Source organism: Coregonus clupeaformis, unplaced genomic scaffold, assembly GCF_020615455.1.
Source record: "Coregonus clupeaformis isolate EN_2021a unplaced genomic scaffold, ASM2061545v1 scaf1260, whole genome shotgun sequence".
In the NCBI taxonomy this organism is placed as follows: Eukaryota; Metazoa; Chordata; class Actinopteri; order Salmoniformes; family Salmonidae; genus Coregonus; species Coregonus clupeaformis.
Genome location: NW_025534714.1, coordinates 83,340 through 102,692, shown reverse-complemented (window position 1 = coordinate 102,692; position 19,353 = coordinate 83,340). Strand labels below are relative to the sequence as shown.

General features: G+C 43.2%; 2 protein-coding genes across 6 annotated transcripts; one reads left to right on the top strand and one right to left on the bottom strand.

The window, feature by feature from the left end:
* The first annotated feature begins 1,497 nt into the window (after nt 1–1,497).
* LOC121550963 (CD9 antigen-like) lies at nt 1,498–11,250 on the top strand. 4 transcript variants are annotated; one of them, XM_045217863.1, is made up of 10 exons: nt 1,498–1,626; nt 1,867–1,988; nt 4,173–4,275; nt 4,557–4,654; nt 5,669–5,743; nt 5,893–5,994; nt 6,164–6,253; nt 9,013–9,096; nt 9,428–9,594; nt 9,943–11,250. In XM_045217863.1, exons 2-10 carry the CDS (start codon nt 1,923–1,925, stop codon nt 9,974–9,976), a joined length of 819 nt encoding a protein of 272 aa, XP_045073798.1. In that variant the 5' UTR covers nt 1,498–1,626; nt 1,867–1,922; the 3' UTR covers nt 9,977–11,250. The 4 variants fall into 4 exon arrangements, with proteins under 4 accessions (XP_045073798.1, XP_045073800.1, XP_041719367.1 ...); XM_045217865.1 differs by lacking the exon at nt 9,013–9,096; XM_041863433.2 differs by lacking the exon at nt 9,428–9,594.
* LOC121550962 lies at nt 11,158–19,125 on the bottom strand. 2 transcript variants are annotated; one of them, XM_041863430.2, is made up of 14 exons: nt 18,507–19,125; nt 18,239–18,382; nt 17,028–17,149; nt 16,676–16,841; nt 16,364–16,482; nt 13,572–15,666; nt 13,231–13,323; nt 12,801–12,961; nt 12,575–12,669; nt 12,279–12,406; nt 11,952–12,138; nt 11,578–11,707; nt 11,407–11,476; nt 11,158–11,207 (listed from the first exon to the last, which is right to left on the bottom strand). In XM_041863430.2, exons 1-14 carry the CDS (start codon nt 19,120–19,122, stop codon nt 11,188–11,190), a joined length of 4,146 nt encoding a protein of 1,381 aa, XP_041719364.2. In that variant the 5' UTR covers nt 19,123–19,125; the 3' UTR covers nt 11,158–11,187. The 2 variants fall into 2 exon arrangements, with proteins under 2 accessions (XP_041719364.2, XP_041719365.2); XM_041863431.2 differs by lacking the exons at nt 11,158–11,207; nt 11,407–11,476; nt 11,578–11,707; nt 11,952–12,138 and having other exon boundaries at nt 12,319–12,406; nt 12,801–12,990.
* Between the last annotated feature and the right edge of the window lie 228 nt (nt 19,126–19,353).

Sequence of the window (19,353 nt, the reverse complement as noted above, 5' to 3'; positions counted from 1 at the left end):
TAGTTTTACTGTGGATATAGATACTTTTGTACCGGTTTCCTCCAGCATCTTCACAAGGTCCTTTGCTGTTGTTCTGGGATTGATTTGCACTTTTCGCACCAAAGTACGCTCATCTCTAGGAGACAGAACGCGTCTCCTTCATGAGCGTTATGAAGGATGCGTGGTCCCATGGTGTTTATACTTGCGTACTATTGTTTGTACAGATGAACGTGGTACCTTCAGGCGTTTGGAAATTGCTCCCAAGGATGAACCAGACTTGTTGAGGTCTACAATTATTTTCTGAGGTCTTGGCTGATTTCTTTTGATATTCCCATGATGTCAAGTAAACAAGGCACTGAGTTTGAAGGTAGCCCTTGAAATACATCCACAGGTACACCTCCCAATTGATTCAAATGATGTCAATTAACCTATCAGAAGCTTCTAAAGCCATGACATCATTTTCTGGAATATTCCAAGCTGTTTAAAGTCACAGTCAACTTAATGTATGTAAACTTCTGACCCACTGGAATTGTGATACAGTGAAATAATCAGTCTGTAAACAATTGTTGGAAAAATGTGACCCTGATGGTCATCCATGAACGTTTGAACATCTTGAAGAACCCTGCACAGCCAGAGGAGGACTGGCTGCCCCTCAGAGCCTGATTCCTCTCTAGGTTTCTTCCTAGGTTCCTGCTTTTCTAGGGATTTTTTACTAGCCACTGTGCTTCTACATCTGCATTGCTTGCTGTTTGGGGTTTTAGGCTGGTTTCCCATATAAGCACTTTGTGACATCTGGTAAAAAGGGCTTTATAAATCGATTTGATTTTATCATGTGTTATGATGAGTTTCTCAGGTATCAAAGAATCAAGGATGCAAGCATTCTGTGGAGATTTCATACCAAGTATTTATTGAATCACGAGCTCGTGGGTTCATCTAACAAACGGACATGGCTCTGCCCTTCATCAGTTGAACTAAGTTAACAAAGAAGATCCTCTATCTTATATAGCCTTTTGGTTCTCATTCCTTTCACATACATCTGATAAATATCATAGGCCTCCCTGTCTCTGTTCTTATTAACCTTTTCCCTCAGGTCACTACATCCTGTCCATCACTCACATTACCCTAACCATCACTTATCTACTTTGACATAATGGAATGTAGACTACCTGGCACCAAACCACTCATCTCTTAACTCTTCCTCTGTCCTCACAACACTATGGCATGACATTATTATACCATAAAAACATCATATCATCATGAAAGGCCTATATGATATACTGTATGTGGCTATAACTGTACAGTACACTGTTATCTGCTTACTCCTTTTTCACTCATTATTATAATCTCATTATTTCTTGCACAACACACATGCTTAATGAAAGTATTTTCCCAGAACTGGCCAAATGTAAGTTTCATTTCTCCATTGCCACGCCTACATCCTCTGATCTTCCGAGGTGTACTGACCCCCGTCACTCAACAACCTAATCCAATGAAATGATTCAGTCGGACTGGGGGGGTTGGACTTAATCCAGACGAAATCCCACAATAAAATTGTCTTCACGCACATCGTCTGAAATTTAAGAACGGTTTGGTGTCTCAGTTCCATTCTGCAGTGTGAAGAGACTGATCTGCATGCAAAGAATCCAGGTAGGTTTATTTGTTCAGGCTTGCGTTACATTTCCCTCACTGTAGCTCGAGCTAGAAGATTAAACACAACATGTTTCTAATTGAAGATTCACCTTGCAATAATTCAACCCTGGCTATGATACTGTATAGTTAACTAAATACTTCCACCAACCCTCGACACGGTCTATTACCTATCACTGCTCTTTTTTCACACATATTGTAAACATTTAGATGTTTGAACATCTTCAATTCTTTATCCAGGACACCAGACTGTATTTCTGATTTCCTGATTGTAGCGTGTTAGCAAACCGTTGATCATGGCACTGGACGGATGTGGCCAGCTGTGTAAGTGTGTCCTCATCCTTTTCAACATCATTTTTGGCGTAAGTATCCATAATCTCACTGTAACTCTGTAGACCTAGTGGTAACAAATTGGTATCTGGTGTGTATGAGAAAGAGAAGGGGGCTGGTGTAAAATGTAAACTCATTGTGGTAGGTGAATAGTTCAAAGGGAATTGTCTATTTATCTTTGATCAACATAGGCAGCATTTGCCATTTGCTGATTTGGAAATAAGCGTTGCTTAAAGTCAAATAGCTAAATCTCTTATTAAAATGTTGTCCAGACCCTTGCTACCATCTCTGTATGGGAAAGACATTTCCATTGCTGTTATTAAAAGGCTGCATGTATCGTCTGTGTGACTGATTAAACCCCTTTCCCGTCAAAGTACCAGCTCATGTCTATTGCTCACAGTTGTCCACATCAAATCGGATGTCACATGCGCCGAATATAACTGGTGTAGACTTTACCATGAAATGCTTGTTATGAGCCCTTCCCAATGATGCAGAGTTTTAAAAGAACAATACAAATAAAATAGTAACAAGGAATAAAATAAAACACAGGATGGAGCTACAGACAGGGAGTACCAGTACCAGATCAATGTGCAGAGGTACGAGGTATTTGAGGTAGATATGTACATGAAGGCAGGGTAAGGTGACTAGGCATCAGGATAGATAATAATAAGAGTCAAATAAAGTAGCAAATGATGTGTAAAAGTGTGTGTGTGTTTGTAATGTGCATGTGTGTTTGTGTTGTGTCGGTATGCGTAGTGTACGCATATACAGAAGCTCATTCCATTAATTAACTTCTCCTTCATTAATGGAAATGAACGAGAAGTTTAGTTTCTCATGTTAAGTTTCAAAATGTTGGCGTTCATTCAGACAACCGCTTAGGTGACCCTTCTGGTCAGGCTTTTATATCCAATGAATGTAATAAGAATACAAAAGAAGCAACAAAACAACATTTACCTTGCTGCTGAAAAGCATGCCTAAATCATTGAACAGGTAATAGTATGTGAAATATGAGCCGACAGATGCAAAACCACAGACTTACTGTATCATTGGGGTGTGGTTAGTTCACTTTACCAGCAAACTGATAATCCAAGCAGGGGAATTCCATATTAATGAATCAAAAGAAACCAAACCAAAACCAAAGTTAAATAGCAGAGTAGAATCACACAGGTGTGCTGTTTGATTCGTTGAACTAGGCTAGTCCTGGCCCCTGGTTGAGGAAGCTATTCTGTTCAGTATTTATTCTGTTGCTATTCTGTGCTTTGAAAGGAATGCCTCTTGTGGAACATTCTTTCTTTGTCTTGTTTATCTAGCTTTCCCAAACTAGACTATATTAATTTGTAGTCCTTTTTTGCAAATCAGTGCTGCACCTGACATTACATGATGACATTACTCTCATCATGTTACCAATCATCGTTGTCGGATGAAAACCTCATCTCCAAAACAGAAACTTTTCAGGAAATGTTCCCATGAACAAACACACAATTATGAAACTTCAGAAGCTATTTTGAATACATTTATTGTTCCTAGAGTCATGAAATTGAGGGGAATTACTGCTTTCAATACATATAAAAAATAAAATAAAAAAAGTTGCAAGGTTTTCATCCGATTAATTGAACATTGTAGATTTCATAGTTACATTGAAAGGGATACTTTGGGATTTTGGCAATAACGCCCTTTATCTACTTCCCCAGAGTAAGATGAACTAATGGATACCATTTTTATGTCTGCGTGCAGTTTGAAGGAAGTTGCTAACTAGCTTAGCGCAATTGCTAACTAGCATTAGCACAATGACTGGAAGTCTATGGTAACTGCCAGCATGCTAGTTAGCATTGGTTCGCAAAACTACTTTTAACTTCCTTCATACTCAGTGCTTGACTTGGGCAGAAACTCACCGGAGCGGAGTACCTCCACCTCAATTTTTGTGCTGCTTGAGCTCCTGTTCCTCTTATTGAATATTAGCTCAAAAATATTGTGGAGCTCCTGCACCTAAATATAAACAGTAACGGCACCTATTTCAGTCCAAGTCAAGCACTGTTCATACTGGATGCAGAGACATAACATTTTTAGATTAAGGGCTTCATTGCCAAAATCCAGAAGTATCCTTTTAATACTAGTGCATCTTCTACAGTATATTTGTAACATCTTGTGTGAGACTGATCTTTAGGTATGCTTTTACAACCTGTTTCATGCACAGTTTTTGTGGTTTCTTCTGACAGCTGGTGGGTTTTGCGATGTTGGGGTTGGGCTTGTGGCTGAGGTTCAGCTCTGAGACCAGAGGATTTTTCAACATAGACCTCAACACGCAACAGTTTGTCATCGGTGAGCTCAGACAACTCTGCTCTACTAATTTCAGGCCAAAATTGGTTGGAAAACCTTTTGCAGCCATGGATAGACAGACTATACAACTTTAGGTCAGTTGTTTAGTATTTATTTTATTACAGGTTTATAAACTAATAATTACTTTATTAATTACTTATAAACATTTGAAAACCATTTATAAAGTATACCTTTTATGTGTTACTGAAAAATTATTCTAATCACCATTAGTGCTGAATAGCAAACATTGACAAATGGGCATCTATCTCTCTCTCATACTGTAGGAGTGTCAGTGTTGATTGTGTTAGGAGCAGTGATATTGCTCGTGGCTGCTTTCGGAGACTATGGAGTGTGCAATGAGAATAGGACTGCTTTGGGAGTGGTAAGCTACAAGGAAAAGAAAAACTGCATCCATTTTCCATTAGTTACACTACACTGAAGTGGGGGCACAAAGTATTTGACAGCCCTGATTTAGAGGCTTGATTGGGCAGTGGTAGGTAACCTTTGCTAATTCAATTGTCCTTAAACAAGTCAAGGGAGATCAAAATACTGAAACATGAGACCAAGACAGAGACCAGACATGCTTTCAGAAACCAGGCATGGATATCCACCCCTTTCTAGTGACGAACCACACAGATTCCCTTCTACCGCAGGGAACATTAGTGTCTAAGAACATACATATTAGTTTAACTTCCTAATAAGAGTTCCTCACTAGAACGTATCGAAACTTGTTCAGCCCAATATTTACATTTACATTTTTGTCATTTAGCAGACGCTCTTATCCAGCGCAACTTACAGTTAGTGAGTGCATACATTTTAATTTTTCATACTGGCCCCCCGTGGGAATCGAACCCACAATCCTGGCGTTGCAAACGCCATGCTCTACCAACTGAGCTACATCCCTGCTGGCCATTCCCTGATTCAAGGTAGAAATCAACCAGTTCATTATTTATCTTGCCCAGAGCTTCCTGTTGCCATTTTGAGGCAGCGGTTGCTTTTTCTCTGTGTGGTTTATTATTGAATGCATTACTGTGAGCGTGTCATACAGTATGTGATCTCGCTCACATTAAAATCAGCACTCAGGTCGAGGAATGTTAGCACTTCTATGCTTGAGTAGCTTGTGAAGCAGATAGCCAGTGATTTACTTTAGAGGCACATAGTATAGTTCCCAACCTTCACACAGTTTCTCAAAGGTCATGGACTTTTCTCATTGTTGCAACTTCAAATTCAACTTTATTTATTGTGCATACATTTAACGTCACACCACAAATAAGAAATAAGTCAATTTAAAGGACAGTTTATACATATACAGTGATACTGTGTTTTTATGTGTGGTAATTCATACAGTATGTGTGTTGTTCTGCTGTTTACCTGATTTGTTAACCTGCCCTCCCAGTTTTCCTGCCTGCTGGCTATCCTGGCTGTGGTAGAGATTGGAGCCGGTGTGTTCGCCTACAGGAGAAGCGATGAGGTGAGAGAAAATGATGAATGATAAACAACTTGAAGCAAAGGCTTCTCTTTCACACAGATCACCAAACCCTGTGCAATTTCATTAAATGGTAGTAGTCAATAGTGTAACTCTACCTGTGTTGTTGTTGTTGTCGTCTTTGTGCTGTGCAGGTGGGGGAGCAGCTGGCAAAATTCTATACGTCTGTGTACGCTCAGTATGTGGACAAAAGAGACCCTGGCTTGGCTGTTACCCTGTCCATGTTCCACAATGCGGTAAAGACAAAACCTATACCCAAACTTTTAATAGCATCACAGCTTTAGTTAGGCACATTTCACTCCATCATAGCTAATTCAATCCATAGCTCTATAACAATTGTACAACTATTGTAAACAATTATGTAAACATTCTAAATGGCACTTGCCTTCTCTCTTTTTCTTCTAGTTGCACTGCTGTGGACTCATTGGTGCCTTGGACCCCTTGGTCCAAAAAACATGTCCCGAAACCGGCATTTTTGAGACTTTCACTCTCCCTGTGAGTATTCATTATAGGCCAAATCCTATAAACTTGAGAAACATGTGCAACTTGAACTTCAATGTATTTCATGCATTGCTGTCCATCCAATGGATATTTGCAAGTAAATGTAAGTTACAGGTGCAGGGCCGGCCCGCTCATTAGGCAGACGCCTATGGCGGCAGATTGACGAGGGCGGCATTTTCTAAGCCAAGCTGAACAAGACGCACCTCCAACAACGCATAAAACCTCACATAATTCTGCCCCAAAACAATGACAAATTTACTCAACAAATGGCAAACTGGCTTTTTAGGTGAGCACCGATGCCGCCCTGTGCCCACTTTCTCAAAGGCGCAAAATGTTTCGCTTGTCCATTCCCAGCGTGCCTCTCCAGGGTGCTGTTGGAGACGCATTGCTGCGGCACTCCACCAACGTTTCATCAAAAAAATAATCTAACGTACGGTACCAGTCAAATTTGGACACACCTACTCATTCAAGGGTTTTTCTTTATTTGTGCTATTTTCTACATTGTACTATCAAACTATGAAATAACACATGGAATCATGTAGTACCAAAAAACTGTTAAACAAATCATAATATATTTTAGATTCTTCAAAGTAGCCACCCTTTGCCTTGATGATAGCTTTGCACACTCTTTACATTCTCTCAACCAGCTTCATGAGGAATGCTTTTCCAACAGACTTGAAGGAGTTCCCACATATGCTGAGCACTTGTTGGCTGTTTTTCCTTCATTCTGCGGTCCAACTCATCCCAAACCATCTCAATTGGGTTGAGGTCGGGTGATTGTAGAGGCCAGGTCATCTGATGCAGCACTCATCACTCTCCTTCTTGGTAAAATAGACCTTACACAGCCTGGAGTTGTGTTTTGGGTCATTGTCCTGTTGAAAAACAAATGATATTCCCACTAAGTGCAAACCAGATGGGATGGCGAATCGCTGCAGAATGCTGTGGTAGCCATGCTGGTTAAGTGTGCCTTGAATTCTAAATAGATCACTGACAGTGTCACCAGCAAAGCACCCCCACACCATCACACCTCCTCCTCCACGCTTCACGGTGGGAACCACACATGCGGAGATCATCCGTTCACCTACTCTGTGTCTCGCAAAGACACGGCGATTGGAACTAAAAATCTCAAATTTGGACTCATCAGACCAGAGGACAGATTTCCACTGGTCTAATGTCCATTGCTCGTGTTTCTTGGCCCAAGCAAGTCTCTTCTTCTTATTGGTGTCCTTTAGTAGTGGTTTCTTTGCAGCAATTCGACCATGAAGGCCTGACTTCACGCCGTCTCCTCTGAACAGTTGATGTTGAGATGTCTGTTACTTGAACTCTGTGAAGGATTTATTTGGGCTGCAATCTGAGGTGCATTTAACTCTAATGAATTTATCCTCTGCAGCAGAGAACTCTGGGTCTTCCTTTCCTGTGGCGGTCCTCATGAGAGCTAGTTTCATCATAGCGCTTGATGGTTTTTGCGACTGCACTTGAAGAAACTTTAAAAGTTCTTGAAATGTTCCGTATTGACTGACCTTCATGTCTTAAAGTAATGGACTGTCATTTCGCTTTGCTTATTTGAGCTGTTCTTGCCATAATATGGACTTGGTCTTTTACCAAATAGGGCTATCTTCTGTATAGCACCCCTACCTTGTCACAACACAACTGATTGGCTCAAACGCATTAAGGAAATAAATTCCACAAATTAACTTTTAACAAGGCACACCTATTAATTGAAATGCATTCCAGGTGACTATGTCATGAAGCTGGTTGAGAGATTCCATATGTGTTATTTCATAGTTTTTGATGTCTTCACTATTATTCTACAATGTAGAAAATATTAAAAAGAAAGAAAAACCCTTGAATGAGTAGGTGTGTCCAAACCTTTGACTGGTACTGTAAATCATGTAGCAGATACAGGATATGGTAGAAAGAGTATGTGGCCTTTTCTGTAGCCTCCAGGCTGGAGATAAAATCTATGACAATGTAATGAGATGGACACTTTTACAACATGCAGGTTTCTCCGATCAAAGAGCCAAACCTAAAATGGTGCCCAATCAAATAAAAATGCGCTGACATGTTAACATATCCTAAAAACAGGACAGGTCAAAGTAAAATGGACAATATGGAATGGACAATCAGGCTACTGACAACTGCTGTTTAGGAGTTTCACCCTGTGGGCTAAATTGTTTGGTTCAGATTTGGTGCGCTCCGGTCCGGCCTTGATTTCAACGTCCACGGACACTGATTTTTGGTCCAGTCCAAACCAAATCAGATTGTCTGGTGTGGACCGGCATTGATTTGGTCCGAACATAGACATCTATAAATGACGTCTTTTCAACTATCATTCAGAACCGAAAATTCAACGTCCTGAAAAATTCATATTTTCACCTTTCATTCAGAACCTAAATTCAACATCTGGAAAATACATATTTTAGACAGCTTTTCAACATCATTTTGCTTACTGGGACTATTGTAGTTTTGCGGGGTGGCAATTTGTTTCTCTGGCCTAGGGCGGCAGAACAGCCATGACCAGCCCTGTACAGGTGCATAGGATTCAGTCGGTTTTCATATTGACTGTATAACTGACTATAATAAAAACATATGTAAAATAATCCGTCAAGACTGACAAATTACATTTGTTACCTTATGTTTATTCCACTATGGAGCCACCGAGGAGGCTGGCCTAGATTTCCATAACTCTGGGCTGTACTGAGCCCAAGGCCCTAACCAGTCCCCCTCTGGTCTCTCTGTCCCCCCCCCTGCAGGCCTGCCCCACAGTGATCATCAACATCTTTGAGTCCAATGCGCCTCTGGTAACGGGCCTCTTCCTTGGGACTGCTGCTATGCTGGTAGACAATACTATATACACACAGTTCAGTGCACAAATTTGTTAACCAGGGTAGATCTATTGCTGCATGGTTGGAAATGCACCGGTTAGAAGAGAGAGCAACAGACGGGTGTTGTTACACATTGTTCCCGTGTGGAATGTGATGATGAAACTGATTGTGAGAGGAGAGTTGAAGCAAACCAAGACTTAACTACTGTTCTCATTTTTCAACCCCTCTGCTTCTCCTTTGTAATAACCCATACCTTCTTCTGTTTCTCCCATCCTATACCATCCCTCCCTTCAAATCACTCCTCTCCCCCTTCCATGCACTCTCCCTGCGTCCATCCTTTCAGATCTTGGCCCTGATGTGCAGCGCCCTCCTCAGCAAAGAGATCCAGCGCTCCCAGTCCTCTCCTCCCCCCTACGTCCTCCTCTCCTCAACTACAGTCCTCTCCTCCCCTAACCAGGACCCTGTGTTCTTCACCCCGCTTCCCGTCGTAATACCTGTGGCTGATGCACTGTAACTCCTTACTCCTCCCATCTTTATTTACACCAATGATCTATGATCCTTTCTCCTCTTTTCACTGCTCAGTAATGTCAATGTCTAGTCTCACTGCAAGCTATCCATCTTCTACCGTTAAATGTCTGGAATTAGTGTTTCATGTCTTCAATTCACCCACTCTTTTGGTACATTTGCTTGTCTCCGAGGCAATAATTTAGGTGGGGATTTGCACTCATGAATCACATCCTGTTACAGCATCTGGTCTAATCCTGAAGGTGATGGGGGCGATTGCTCACTCTGCTGTCTTTCTGATTCCATTCTGCTTCACCCTTTCCTCCCTGCATCACCACCTCCTGTTGCTCCTAGATCACAGCCCAGGTGTGCTGCAGCATCCTCATGAAACAGATCAAGATGAGTCGTCTCTCTGCCCCTGTGAACTACTCCTAGGCCGTGTACTGAGGGGACAGGAACACATTTTTCTCCGCTAGGAGACCAAACCAGATGGTTGTCATTCAGTGACCATCACCCCGTCCTTTCACTTAATACTTCTGGTGAGGTGCCCAATAAAAATGGATGTCCTAATTAGCTTTCATTCATTTGCGTAGCTGGACAGGACTCTAGATCATCTGGACATGCCATTAGCAGGGCTCAGAATGAGACCACGCCATCCATTTAGATGACATATGAACAGGGCAGACGACACTGTTGCTCAGTAGCAGCTGTTTGTTCTGCCAGTCTTCCCACTGTAATCCTTAATCTTCATATTTCATTTCTTAAGGTTATAATTTGAGGATTTAACTGTCAACTGGATTAATCCGTAATTGGTTCTCTATGCCAAATTGAGTACATTAACAATGTAGTTTGTTAATAACATCTTTAATCTATCTACACAATTACAATCCCCCTACTGCCCTGAGGTGACATGAAACATCGGATTTCATCATTCCATGTTTGGATGTTGATGTTGGATGGTATCATATGCAAAGTTGAGTCAGGGATCCTTAAATATGGCTATGGAACATTCCATTTGTTTGACTTCTTAATCTATTATTTGATGCCATTTCTACCATGTGAACAACTGATTTTTATAAGCGAACTGTAATGTATTCAACAGGGATACATTTCCTTGTAATTTTGAGTCACTCCAATCGCAGCGCATGTGTAACCTACAACCTTATTGCTCATGGGAATCATATCTCCCTGAATGCCCCGTCAGGCAGCAGTTGTAATGGAGGCTTCGGAGTGTGATAGAATAAGCACTTCATATGGAGTGCCTTGGTACTCTAGCCAAAGTGTTGCCCTGTAAATGCAGGCCGTGTCAGGCAGGAGTGGGCCAAATGGTGTACCTAACCAAGTGTCTTGTAGGAAGTCTTATTTTATAGGTCTTAATGAGAATGTCTATTTCCAATGCTTGTTTTGCACTGTGAGAACCGCTTATGTTCTGTTGCAAGCTAATACTACTGACTGTAACATGGCACCAAATGTGGAGCTTTTTGTTAAATATGTGTTTTTTCCCCTTTGATGTCATTGTGCTTACTGCATGACTGAATAAGTCCTTGAGAATAACACATCATTGACCAATTCTGAGTAAATGTATATTTATTAATTTGTTCAGTCGTCCAGCTTTGGTCCTACAAATGAATAACAGTTAATGTAACAAAGACCGCAAATACATTTGAGTGTCATGTTGAATACTGTAAGAAACAAGTACATTTGAGCACTACAGTATTAATACAGTACATTTGAGTAACTTCAAGAAATTAATGGTTTATACTCCCACCTTGTGTTCAAAATTGTCCAAACCATTGTAGGAGTGTTAATTCAACTCACCTCTGAAGCAGCCCTCAATACAGTCCCCGTCTGCTGGGGAGCACACCTCCGTGGAGCACATGAAGTAGATCTGTTGTGGATGAGGACAGGAGAACACATTCAAATGCACTGACCACACAGTACTGTATCAAATGCTGAGTCTATAATATGACACCATTGGCTGAGACTGACCTCCTGGTCCTCCAGGTGGGAGGGACTTCCTGTGGGTAAAGACTGGAAGGTGGTGATTGTGAGCCTCCGGGTGTGACGGGGTTGGGCAGGTGGTGGGGGAGGGGCCTGGGAGTCACCACGGCTGGGACAGCTGAAAAACGAGAAGACAACGTGGAGGTTTTCAGACAAAATAACTGCCTGTTCACTATACGGGACAGTTATTTAGTGGAGCTGAGCAGCAGGTGCTGTGGAAAAACCTAAAGAATATCCATATTTCAATCTAATCAGCAATTTCACTGTCACATCATTCACGTGGTGTAGAGATTCATGCATCTATGCAGTGCTTTCTCTGCTGTTGCATATAAACAAACAAACTATATAGTGGAACAACCTACCCATCATAGATGAGCAGCCAGCGGGCCAGTGGTGTGTCTGAGTAGGCCAGACAGTAGTGCACCAGGAGAACCAGGCCAGGGTCCAGGTCTGGGGGGCTCAGCAGACCCACCTCCAGGTGCAGAGGTTGCCCCTGAAGTAGACTGATTGGTCGATGTTTCTCTGGGTAGAAGCTGCTGTAGTGCTCATCTACAGGCAGAGGTAAACATGGGGATGTTAAAGTGGTTAGTTGACAGATACAGTATGATAAAACTCACTCCGCAGAGTCCTACATAGCTCTATTATGACTGCTGCTACTCCTGAATTTCTCATTACTTCTACAGTCCTACCTGTAGCGATTCGTAGACGGACAGCCAATGAGCCCTGAGTGGGGACAGGGGGGGTAGGGGTGGTGCTCATCACATGGTACCTCACCCTCCCTGGAGAACCAGGAGAAGACCTGCACGCCACCATCAACCTACACACAAGACAAGCTCATGTTACACTAATTCTACACTGACTTGTAATCTCATCCCATCTGTACTAAAGGATATCATGGTTTGACAGCATTTGCAATCAGATGGTAACTTTTGGGAATACATTTGCTAGGGACTTGAACCATTTGTTCTCGTAGTAATGGCTTTACCTGACAGGTGAGTCTTCCAATGTGGTGCTGTGTTCATGTTGTGTGGAAAGTAGAGCGTTGAACTCCAACAAGTGGACCACGGCCTGACCAGCCTCCTAACCAAACAGACATGTGCAACAGGTCAAAAGAAGGAGCATCAAACTATATCATACAAAATAAGCATACACAGATAATGAGTTGAACAGTTTTATAAAGGAGGTGGAGTAGCAAGTCTACAGTAACTTACGTATCTGTGCACTCCACAGCCATCCAGGGGCACACTGTACAGGTCAGAGGTGATCCTCTGGGGGGTGCAGGACACGTGACTGTCCGCAGGCAGAGGGGTGACCGTGGGGTCCACCAGAGAGCCAGGGACCGCAAAGACAAATTGACGCCCCGATGTACACTCTGAGGGATGACACACACACCCTGAGGACCTAAGACACAATCAGCACATTGTGGAAACTAAAGAGTAGCAGAGCAGTTCGAAAACTGACATTCCCAAAATACCAAGCATGTGCCATTGGCCTTGGACACGCTGGAAGACCATTTCCATTCCTCCCATCTCAGACATTCCCCTGGGAAGTGTTTTGATGTCGGCGAAACACCAAATAGCCAACTGTTATGGCCTCTCCATAGCAACGACAAGACCAGTAGCTTGAGATCGAGAGACTAACCATTCACAGGGTAAGAGCAGCAACCTAAGAAGCCCGCACAGTCATGGTGGGACAAGCCACAGGGTGTGTGTGTATCTGCCTTGAAACCAGGGTCTGTATGGAGAAAAGGGAAATGGTACTGGTGTGACAAACCTCCACTTTTTTAAAGAACTTCTTACAAAGAAATGTGGATATTTGATGCTGAAGTGAAACAAATGACATAGCAGTCCCCAGGATCACCTAGTAGAGGTGGAGTGCCCTCATGTGGCTCTTTATAGAGCATGCACTGATATTAGACAACCAAATAGCCTTTCAATAGTGGTGCAGTTCACACAGTAGAAATATTCAAGATGACGACTTACCTTTCATCAAGGTGTCTGACATATTTCCAGTGGGCCCTGTGTGGGGACGATGAGGGGAAGGAATGGTTGAAGGTTGTGGATGAATGATATGATGGTGTGAGGGGTTATGAATGGGGTTGGTGGTAGGATGGGGTGCATGGGTTGGACTCTCCACATGAGTATGGGCAAAGCTGCCTCTTCTATAATGGTCAGAATCTATGGGAGCTTGAGCTCCTGATGTCTTTTCGGCGTGTGTACTGGGTTCATAGCTTTGGTCCTGGTCGTAGATGGACATTCCAGGATGGTAGTAGAAGTAGTAGTAGTAAGGGTCAAAGGGAAAAGGTGGGATTTCAGGAGTTGTAGATTCTGGGGTTGGAGTGGGGGTTTGAAGACTGTTAGTAGCAGGAGGAGTAATCTGGATAGGCATTTTGGCCTGGGCGTAGTCATATGGGAGGGCTGGTTGGTGAGAAGTTTCCATAGTGTGAGGAGCAGAGGTCTGAGATGGAGGAGTCTGAGCTCCTTTAGATGGGGCAGAAGATGCATGATCGACAGGTTGGGGTAATCTGTATGGATCATAAGGTATTGAGTAGTAATAGTAGGGGTGATAGTAGTAGTGTGGGTAAACTGGAGGGCCAGGGGTAGATGCTGGAGTAGGGGTTGACGAGGGTGCAGGCAGAGCAGTGGGAAGGAGAGTAACAGGGTTTGGTTCTTGTTGAGGGTTGCTGATGGGTGATTTGAGATGAGGGTAGTACAACGGGGGGAAGTTTGGAAAGAGAAGAGGTTGGGTTGCAGCATGGGCAACAGAGGTAGAACTAGTAGACCGGCTCTGAACTGTGGAACTAGTAACTGTGTGTGAATTGGAGGGTTGTTGTTGTGGAGGCCATTTCAGGTGACCATGAGGGTGTGACTTTCCACTTTGATCAGGAGGAGACAAAGGGGGAGATGGGACAACTGGAGGATGTTCGTCCATGGGTCTAGAGGGATTGTTGGTCTGGAGACCATTTCTATGTTTCTGGTTCGGTGTAGGCTTGTAGGGAAAATTAAGAGTGTATTGGTAGAATGGGAGCTCTGTTAAGGTGGGAGATGAGTTAGGGGAAATGATAGGTTTCAAAGTTTGAAGATGAATAAAAGGGTCATCATCAGGGTGATGGGATCTCTTGACTTCACCAGGTGTTTGTGGGGTGTAGTAGTGAGGATAGGGTGGAAGGTGAGGCATATCAGAAGCAGGAAGTATACGGAGTGTTTGTGAACTGCTAACAGGGAGAGTAGAGGAGTGAGAGGCAGGGGTAACAGGCTGAGGGAGTTGGGGTGGGTTATAGGGAGGCACTTTGGGGTGGTAGAGGTAGTAGTGTGGAAACACAGGGAAGATTGGGTTAGGGGTGTGAGGGGCAGGTGGTTCAACCTGAGGACCATTGGTGGAAGTACCCGTCTTGTCACCAGGACTGGGCCATTGAGGTGGCTCAAGGATAGGGATTTTGGGGTGATGGTAGTTGTGGTAGTATGGGTGGAGAGTATACGCAGGGGTTTGGAGAGTGGGGGCTTCAGAGTGAACTGGATGACCAGCTATAGTGGAAGAATACTGAGTAACATGGGGGTCATAGTAGTTGGGGTGGCTTGGGACAGGAGTTGTGGGAGTGTGGCATGGCTTCGACTCAGTGGGATCTCCTGAGGGTCCTGTAGTTGGGAGTTGAGAGGGGGGACTAGAGGAGAGGGGTGACTGGTATGACTCACTGAGGGGCATCGTGTGGAGGTGGTAATACTGATAGAATGGGTAGGCCTGAAGACGCGGGGCCAGGGGAGGATGGTCAGAGGGGCCTGTAGTTGAGCGAGAAGTAACATGGCTACCAGGGCTGGGAGGCTGGTGAGGATGATCAGGGGGCAATGTGGGCTGGGGATTGAATGGGAAGAATGGGTGAGGCACCGGGTTAGACATGGTTATGGAAGTAGGGTTTGACAGCAGGGTTGTGGAAACTGAGTTTGTTGGGCCCTTAGTTGCATAATGGAGGAAATCTACTGCAGGTCGGAGGGGTTGTATTACTTGGTCAGGTAGAGCAGAAGGACAGGCCAGTGTGATTGCGTTCTCTCCTATTTGAAGAGAGAGAGTGTATTTTCCATCCTGGAAGAAAATTGACATTATTTAAGTTAGGTGGGGAAATGATCATGTCACTGAGTGTACAACATATTAGGAACACCTTCCTAATATTGAGTTGCAACCCCTTTTGCCCTCAGAACAGCCTCAATTCGTTGGGGCATGACTATAAGGTGTCGAAAGCATTCCACAGGGATGCTGTCCCATGTTGACTCCAATGCTTCCAACAGTTGTGTCAAGTTGGCTGGATGTCCTTTGGGTGGTGGACCATTCTTGATACACACGGGAAACTTGAGCATGAAAAACCAAGCAGCGTTGCAGTTCTTGACACAAACCGGTGCACCTGGCACCTACTACCATACCCCGTTCAAAGGCACTTAAATATTTTGTCGTGCCCATTCAACCCTCTGAATGGCACACATACAAAATCCATGTCTCAAGGCTTAAAAATCTATATTTCACCCATCTCCTCCCCTTTATCTACACTGATTGAAGCGGATTTAATAAGTGACATCAATAAGGGATCATAGCTTTCACCTAGATTCACCTGGTCAGTCTCATGGAAAGAGCCGGTGTTCCTAATGTTTTGTTCACTCAGTGTAAAATGCTACATTCTTAAGCAAAGAAATTGGTTCCGCAAATTCCATGTAAAAGCAAAAAGGACAGTCAAGTAGCCCTGAGTCATAACTTCCATCCCACATGCAATATGAGTGCCATGGCTCACCTTTGATGTGATCCCACAGGCAGTGAAGGGTGCAGATATGAGCAGCTCTCCATGTTGCCTGTCCATAATGTAGCCACACTGCAGGGCCAGCGAAAGCAGTGGCATCCATCCACCTCTCACTGCAGGGGGAAACCAACACATCTCACATACAGACCTGACAGTAACCCCGCAAACTCATGATAGCAGCAGAAATATAGTTACAGAAACATTGGATTCAGTCCAAATTATGCCTCTAAATCTGTCTGTTCAGCAGCCATAGTGTGCAGGCTATGTACAATTGTGATACATTATACAATGTAACTCCACACTTACCCTTGACTCTGAGCTCCTCTTTGGCTCCATGTCCTTGCAATCTGACAGTCATTCCCTGAGACGAGCAGCAGAGGGAGGAGGGGGCCAGGGCCTGAGCCTGGGACACTGGGCAGGACATCTTCACAGGGGTCCCTCTCCAGACCAGAGGCAACACATAACTACCATCCTGTCAGCAGCACCGCAGGCCACAGGAAAGGAGTGAATAATGGTGTGTGATTAACAATTTTAAAAGCTTTTATGTTGACAGAATGACAGTCACAGAACAGTTTTAACCTGCCAGTCTGACAAGTTTGGAGAATGGAGTGTGACTATGGCCATTGAGTTACTTTTTAGCAGGGGAGAGCTACTTTACCTCTTCTTGCTTGACGTGACAGGCATCATAAGGTACCACAAACATCAGGTCTCGCCATGTCGACTCGACAGAGTAGCCACATTGAGAGGGTAGTTGGGCCAGGGGGACAGCAGAGGCATTCGCTAAAGGCAAGAGGACAAATGAATACAATAGCCTACAGCTATGCATCATTCACATCCACACACCTTGTGGTCAGACTTAATGGACTAACGGAGCCTAACTTTACTCCTTATAGTCCAAGGACCTTACATGTTCTGTTTAAAGGCCAATTGGCTCTGGAAGCCAAAATAGCCAAATACTCTATCTAAACGTGAATCGATTCTCAATTGCGGTACGGTTCTAGAAACATAAATCCATCTACTTTCATATCACATCAAAATAATTTCAAATGAAAATACTGTACACTGTTTTAACACAGTTGCAGCCGATAGTATTTTTGAGTGACAACTGTCAAGTTTGTGGCATCTGTCTTCCATTTACACAAAGGTGTTTGGCGATGCCGATAGCCAATTAGCACAGGAGTCCACTGTCTTCTGTATTATTCTGTATGTAAATCCAAGATACTCCATTTAGTATGATGTTACGTTTCGTATGTATTCATTTGTATTACAATTCGGATGATATGTTACAAATTCTAATTTGTTGTGTCTAACGTTAGCTAGGTGGCTAACGTTAGCTAGGCTAGGGGTTAAGGGTTAGCTAACATGCTAAGTAGTTGGAAAGTTGCTAATTAGCTAAAATGCTAAAGTTGTCCATGATGAGATTCGAACACGCAACCTTTGGGTTGCTAGACATTCGGGTTATACGTCCACCATCCATACACCATAACCAGCCACCCTCCTTGTGTTTTTGCCTTAAGTAACCTTCTGTCTTATGTAACCATACCAAACATACCATACTAATTTGAGTGCCACGGATTTACATTTACTATGTTACATCTAGTCTATGAGACCAGGCTGGGGAACCCTAACTCTATAAAAGGTGTGTATCAATTAAACTTTTCGTTTATAAAATTATGTCATGCTGATATGAAAGATAAGGATGGTCCTTATGCTTCCAAAACCCTACCCCAAGCGGTGTGTTAATGTTCATACCGAGCTTCAGGGCTCTAAAAAAAAAAATCCCCTGTACAGAAGACACCTTCATCCAATGACTAATGTGTAATGGAACTGAGAGTCATGATCAAAGGGATAGGTCACCGTCATACTTACCTCTGTCTACTAGCAGATGTATGGCTCTTCTCCCTCTGACAGTGAGGGTCATAGTCTCATCTCCACACTCCACAACTGGCTCCATTCTCAGCCAACTCTCCTCTGCTTTTGCTATCTCACCTCGAACCTTTCCTGCACGCACTCCTAAAACAGACATAACATTAGCCTATTATGCATATTTTGAGCAAAAAAATACGTGGCTAGTCAAACTAAACAAGTTGAATGATAGAATAGGCTACATGATAAACAGAGCCCACCTATAACTTACCTGGAGTTGCTGAATCTGATTGGTAGGCCATTTGTGAGTGGTTCTCATCGTTTCCTGTGATGGAAAACTTGCCACGATGTAGATTCTGAATTTTTCCTTGATTGCAATCGATATTACTGTAGGATTTTGATGGCGAATCTTCCGAATGCTTCTCCTCGTGTTGTTTGGCATGGTACTTGCCGTTTCTATCATTGAATAACACCATTCTAGATTGAAAACGCATCCGTTTTCTACCCGAAAGTCGTGATCTGTTCACTTCTTCAAAGTCCTGAGATAATTTATATTTTCGCGCGTTTTCGTATGATTCACCAATTTCACCTGGCTTGGTCTCGTGGAACTGTCTTCGCGCTGGCTTATCTACGCTGATTCTTGACGGGTTTGTTTGACGGACGTTGGTCTTTGTAGTCGGGATGTCCTGAGTCAGTTTATCATTACGGGAGATACTGCCACTTGAAAGATGATTTTGTGTGGATTCTGTGAACGCAACAGGTGTGTGAATTATTATTTTACCAGTCGAATCGTGAGCCTGACCTCGCAGACACCGAGTGATTGTTAGAATGTAAAGTATGAGAATACGGTATCCATTTTGTTTAACATACATTGCCAATATGATCATTTCTCAACGTACACCAAAACACTGGGACTAGGCAAAAGGGAAAGGTATATTTTGTAGGCTGCCGCATGCACCACGTGTTCACTGATTCAACCTCAATTAGGCTTAATTGGCAATTAGTCTCAACAATGGCATGCCAATTCCAAATATGCTTGTCAGTTCTACAGGGATATATAATTACAGGCTTGCTATATAATTTACCATAATAAAAGTAAAGTTTAAACTTAACCACCA

Coding starts and splice junctions, on each gene's coding strand:
- LOC121550963 (XM_045217863.1), top strand. CDS start 1,923: ATGGCACTGGACGGATGTGGCCAGCTGTGTAAGTGTGTCCTCATCCTT. Junction 5,744..5,892: donor CCTACAGGAGAAGCGATGAG/GTGAGAGAAAAT, acceptor TGTGCTGTGCAG/GTGGGGGAGCAGCTGGCAAA. Junction 6,254..9,012: donor TTGAGACTTTCACTCTCCCT/GTGAGTATTCAT, acceptor CCCCCCCTGCAG/GCCTGCCCCACAGTGATCAT.
- LOC121550962 (XM_041863430.2), bottom strand. CDS start 19,122: ATGATCATATTGGCAATGTATGTTAAACAAAATGGATACCGTATTCTC. Junction 15,667..16,363: donor CCTGTGGGATCACATCAAAG/GTGAGCCATGGC, acceptor ATTTTCTTCCAG/GATGGAAAATACACTCTCTC. Junction 11,477..11,577: donor CCCACCTGGAGGACCAGGAG/GTCAGTCTCAGC, acceptor CATCCACAACAG/ATCTACTTCATGTGCTCCAC.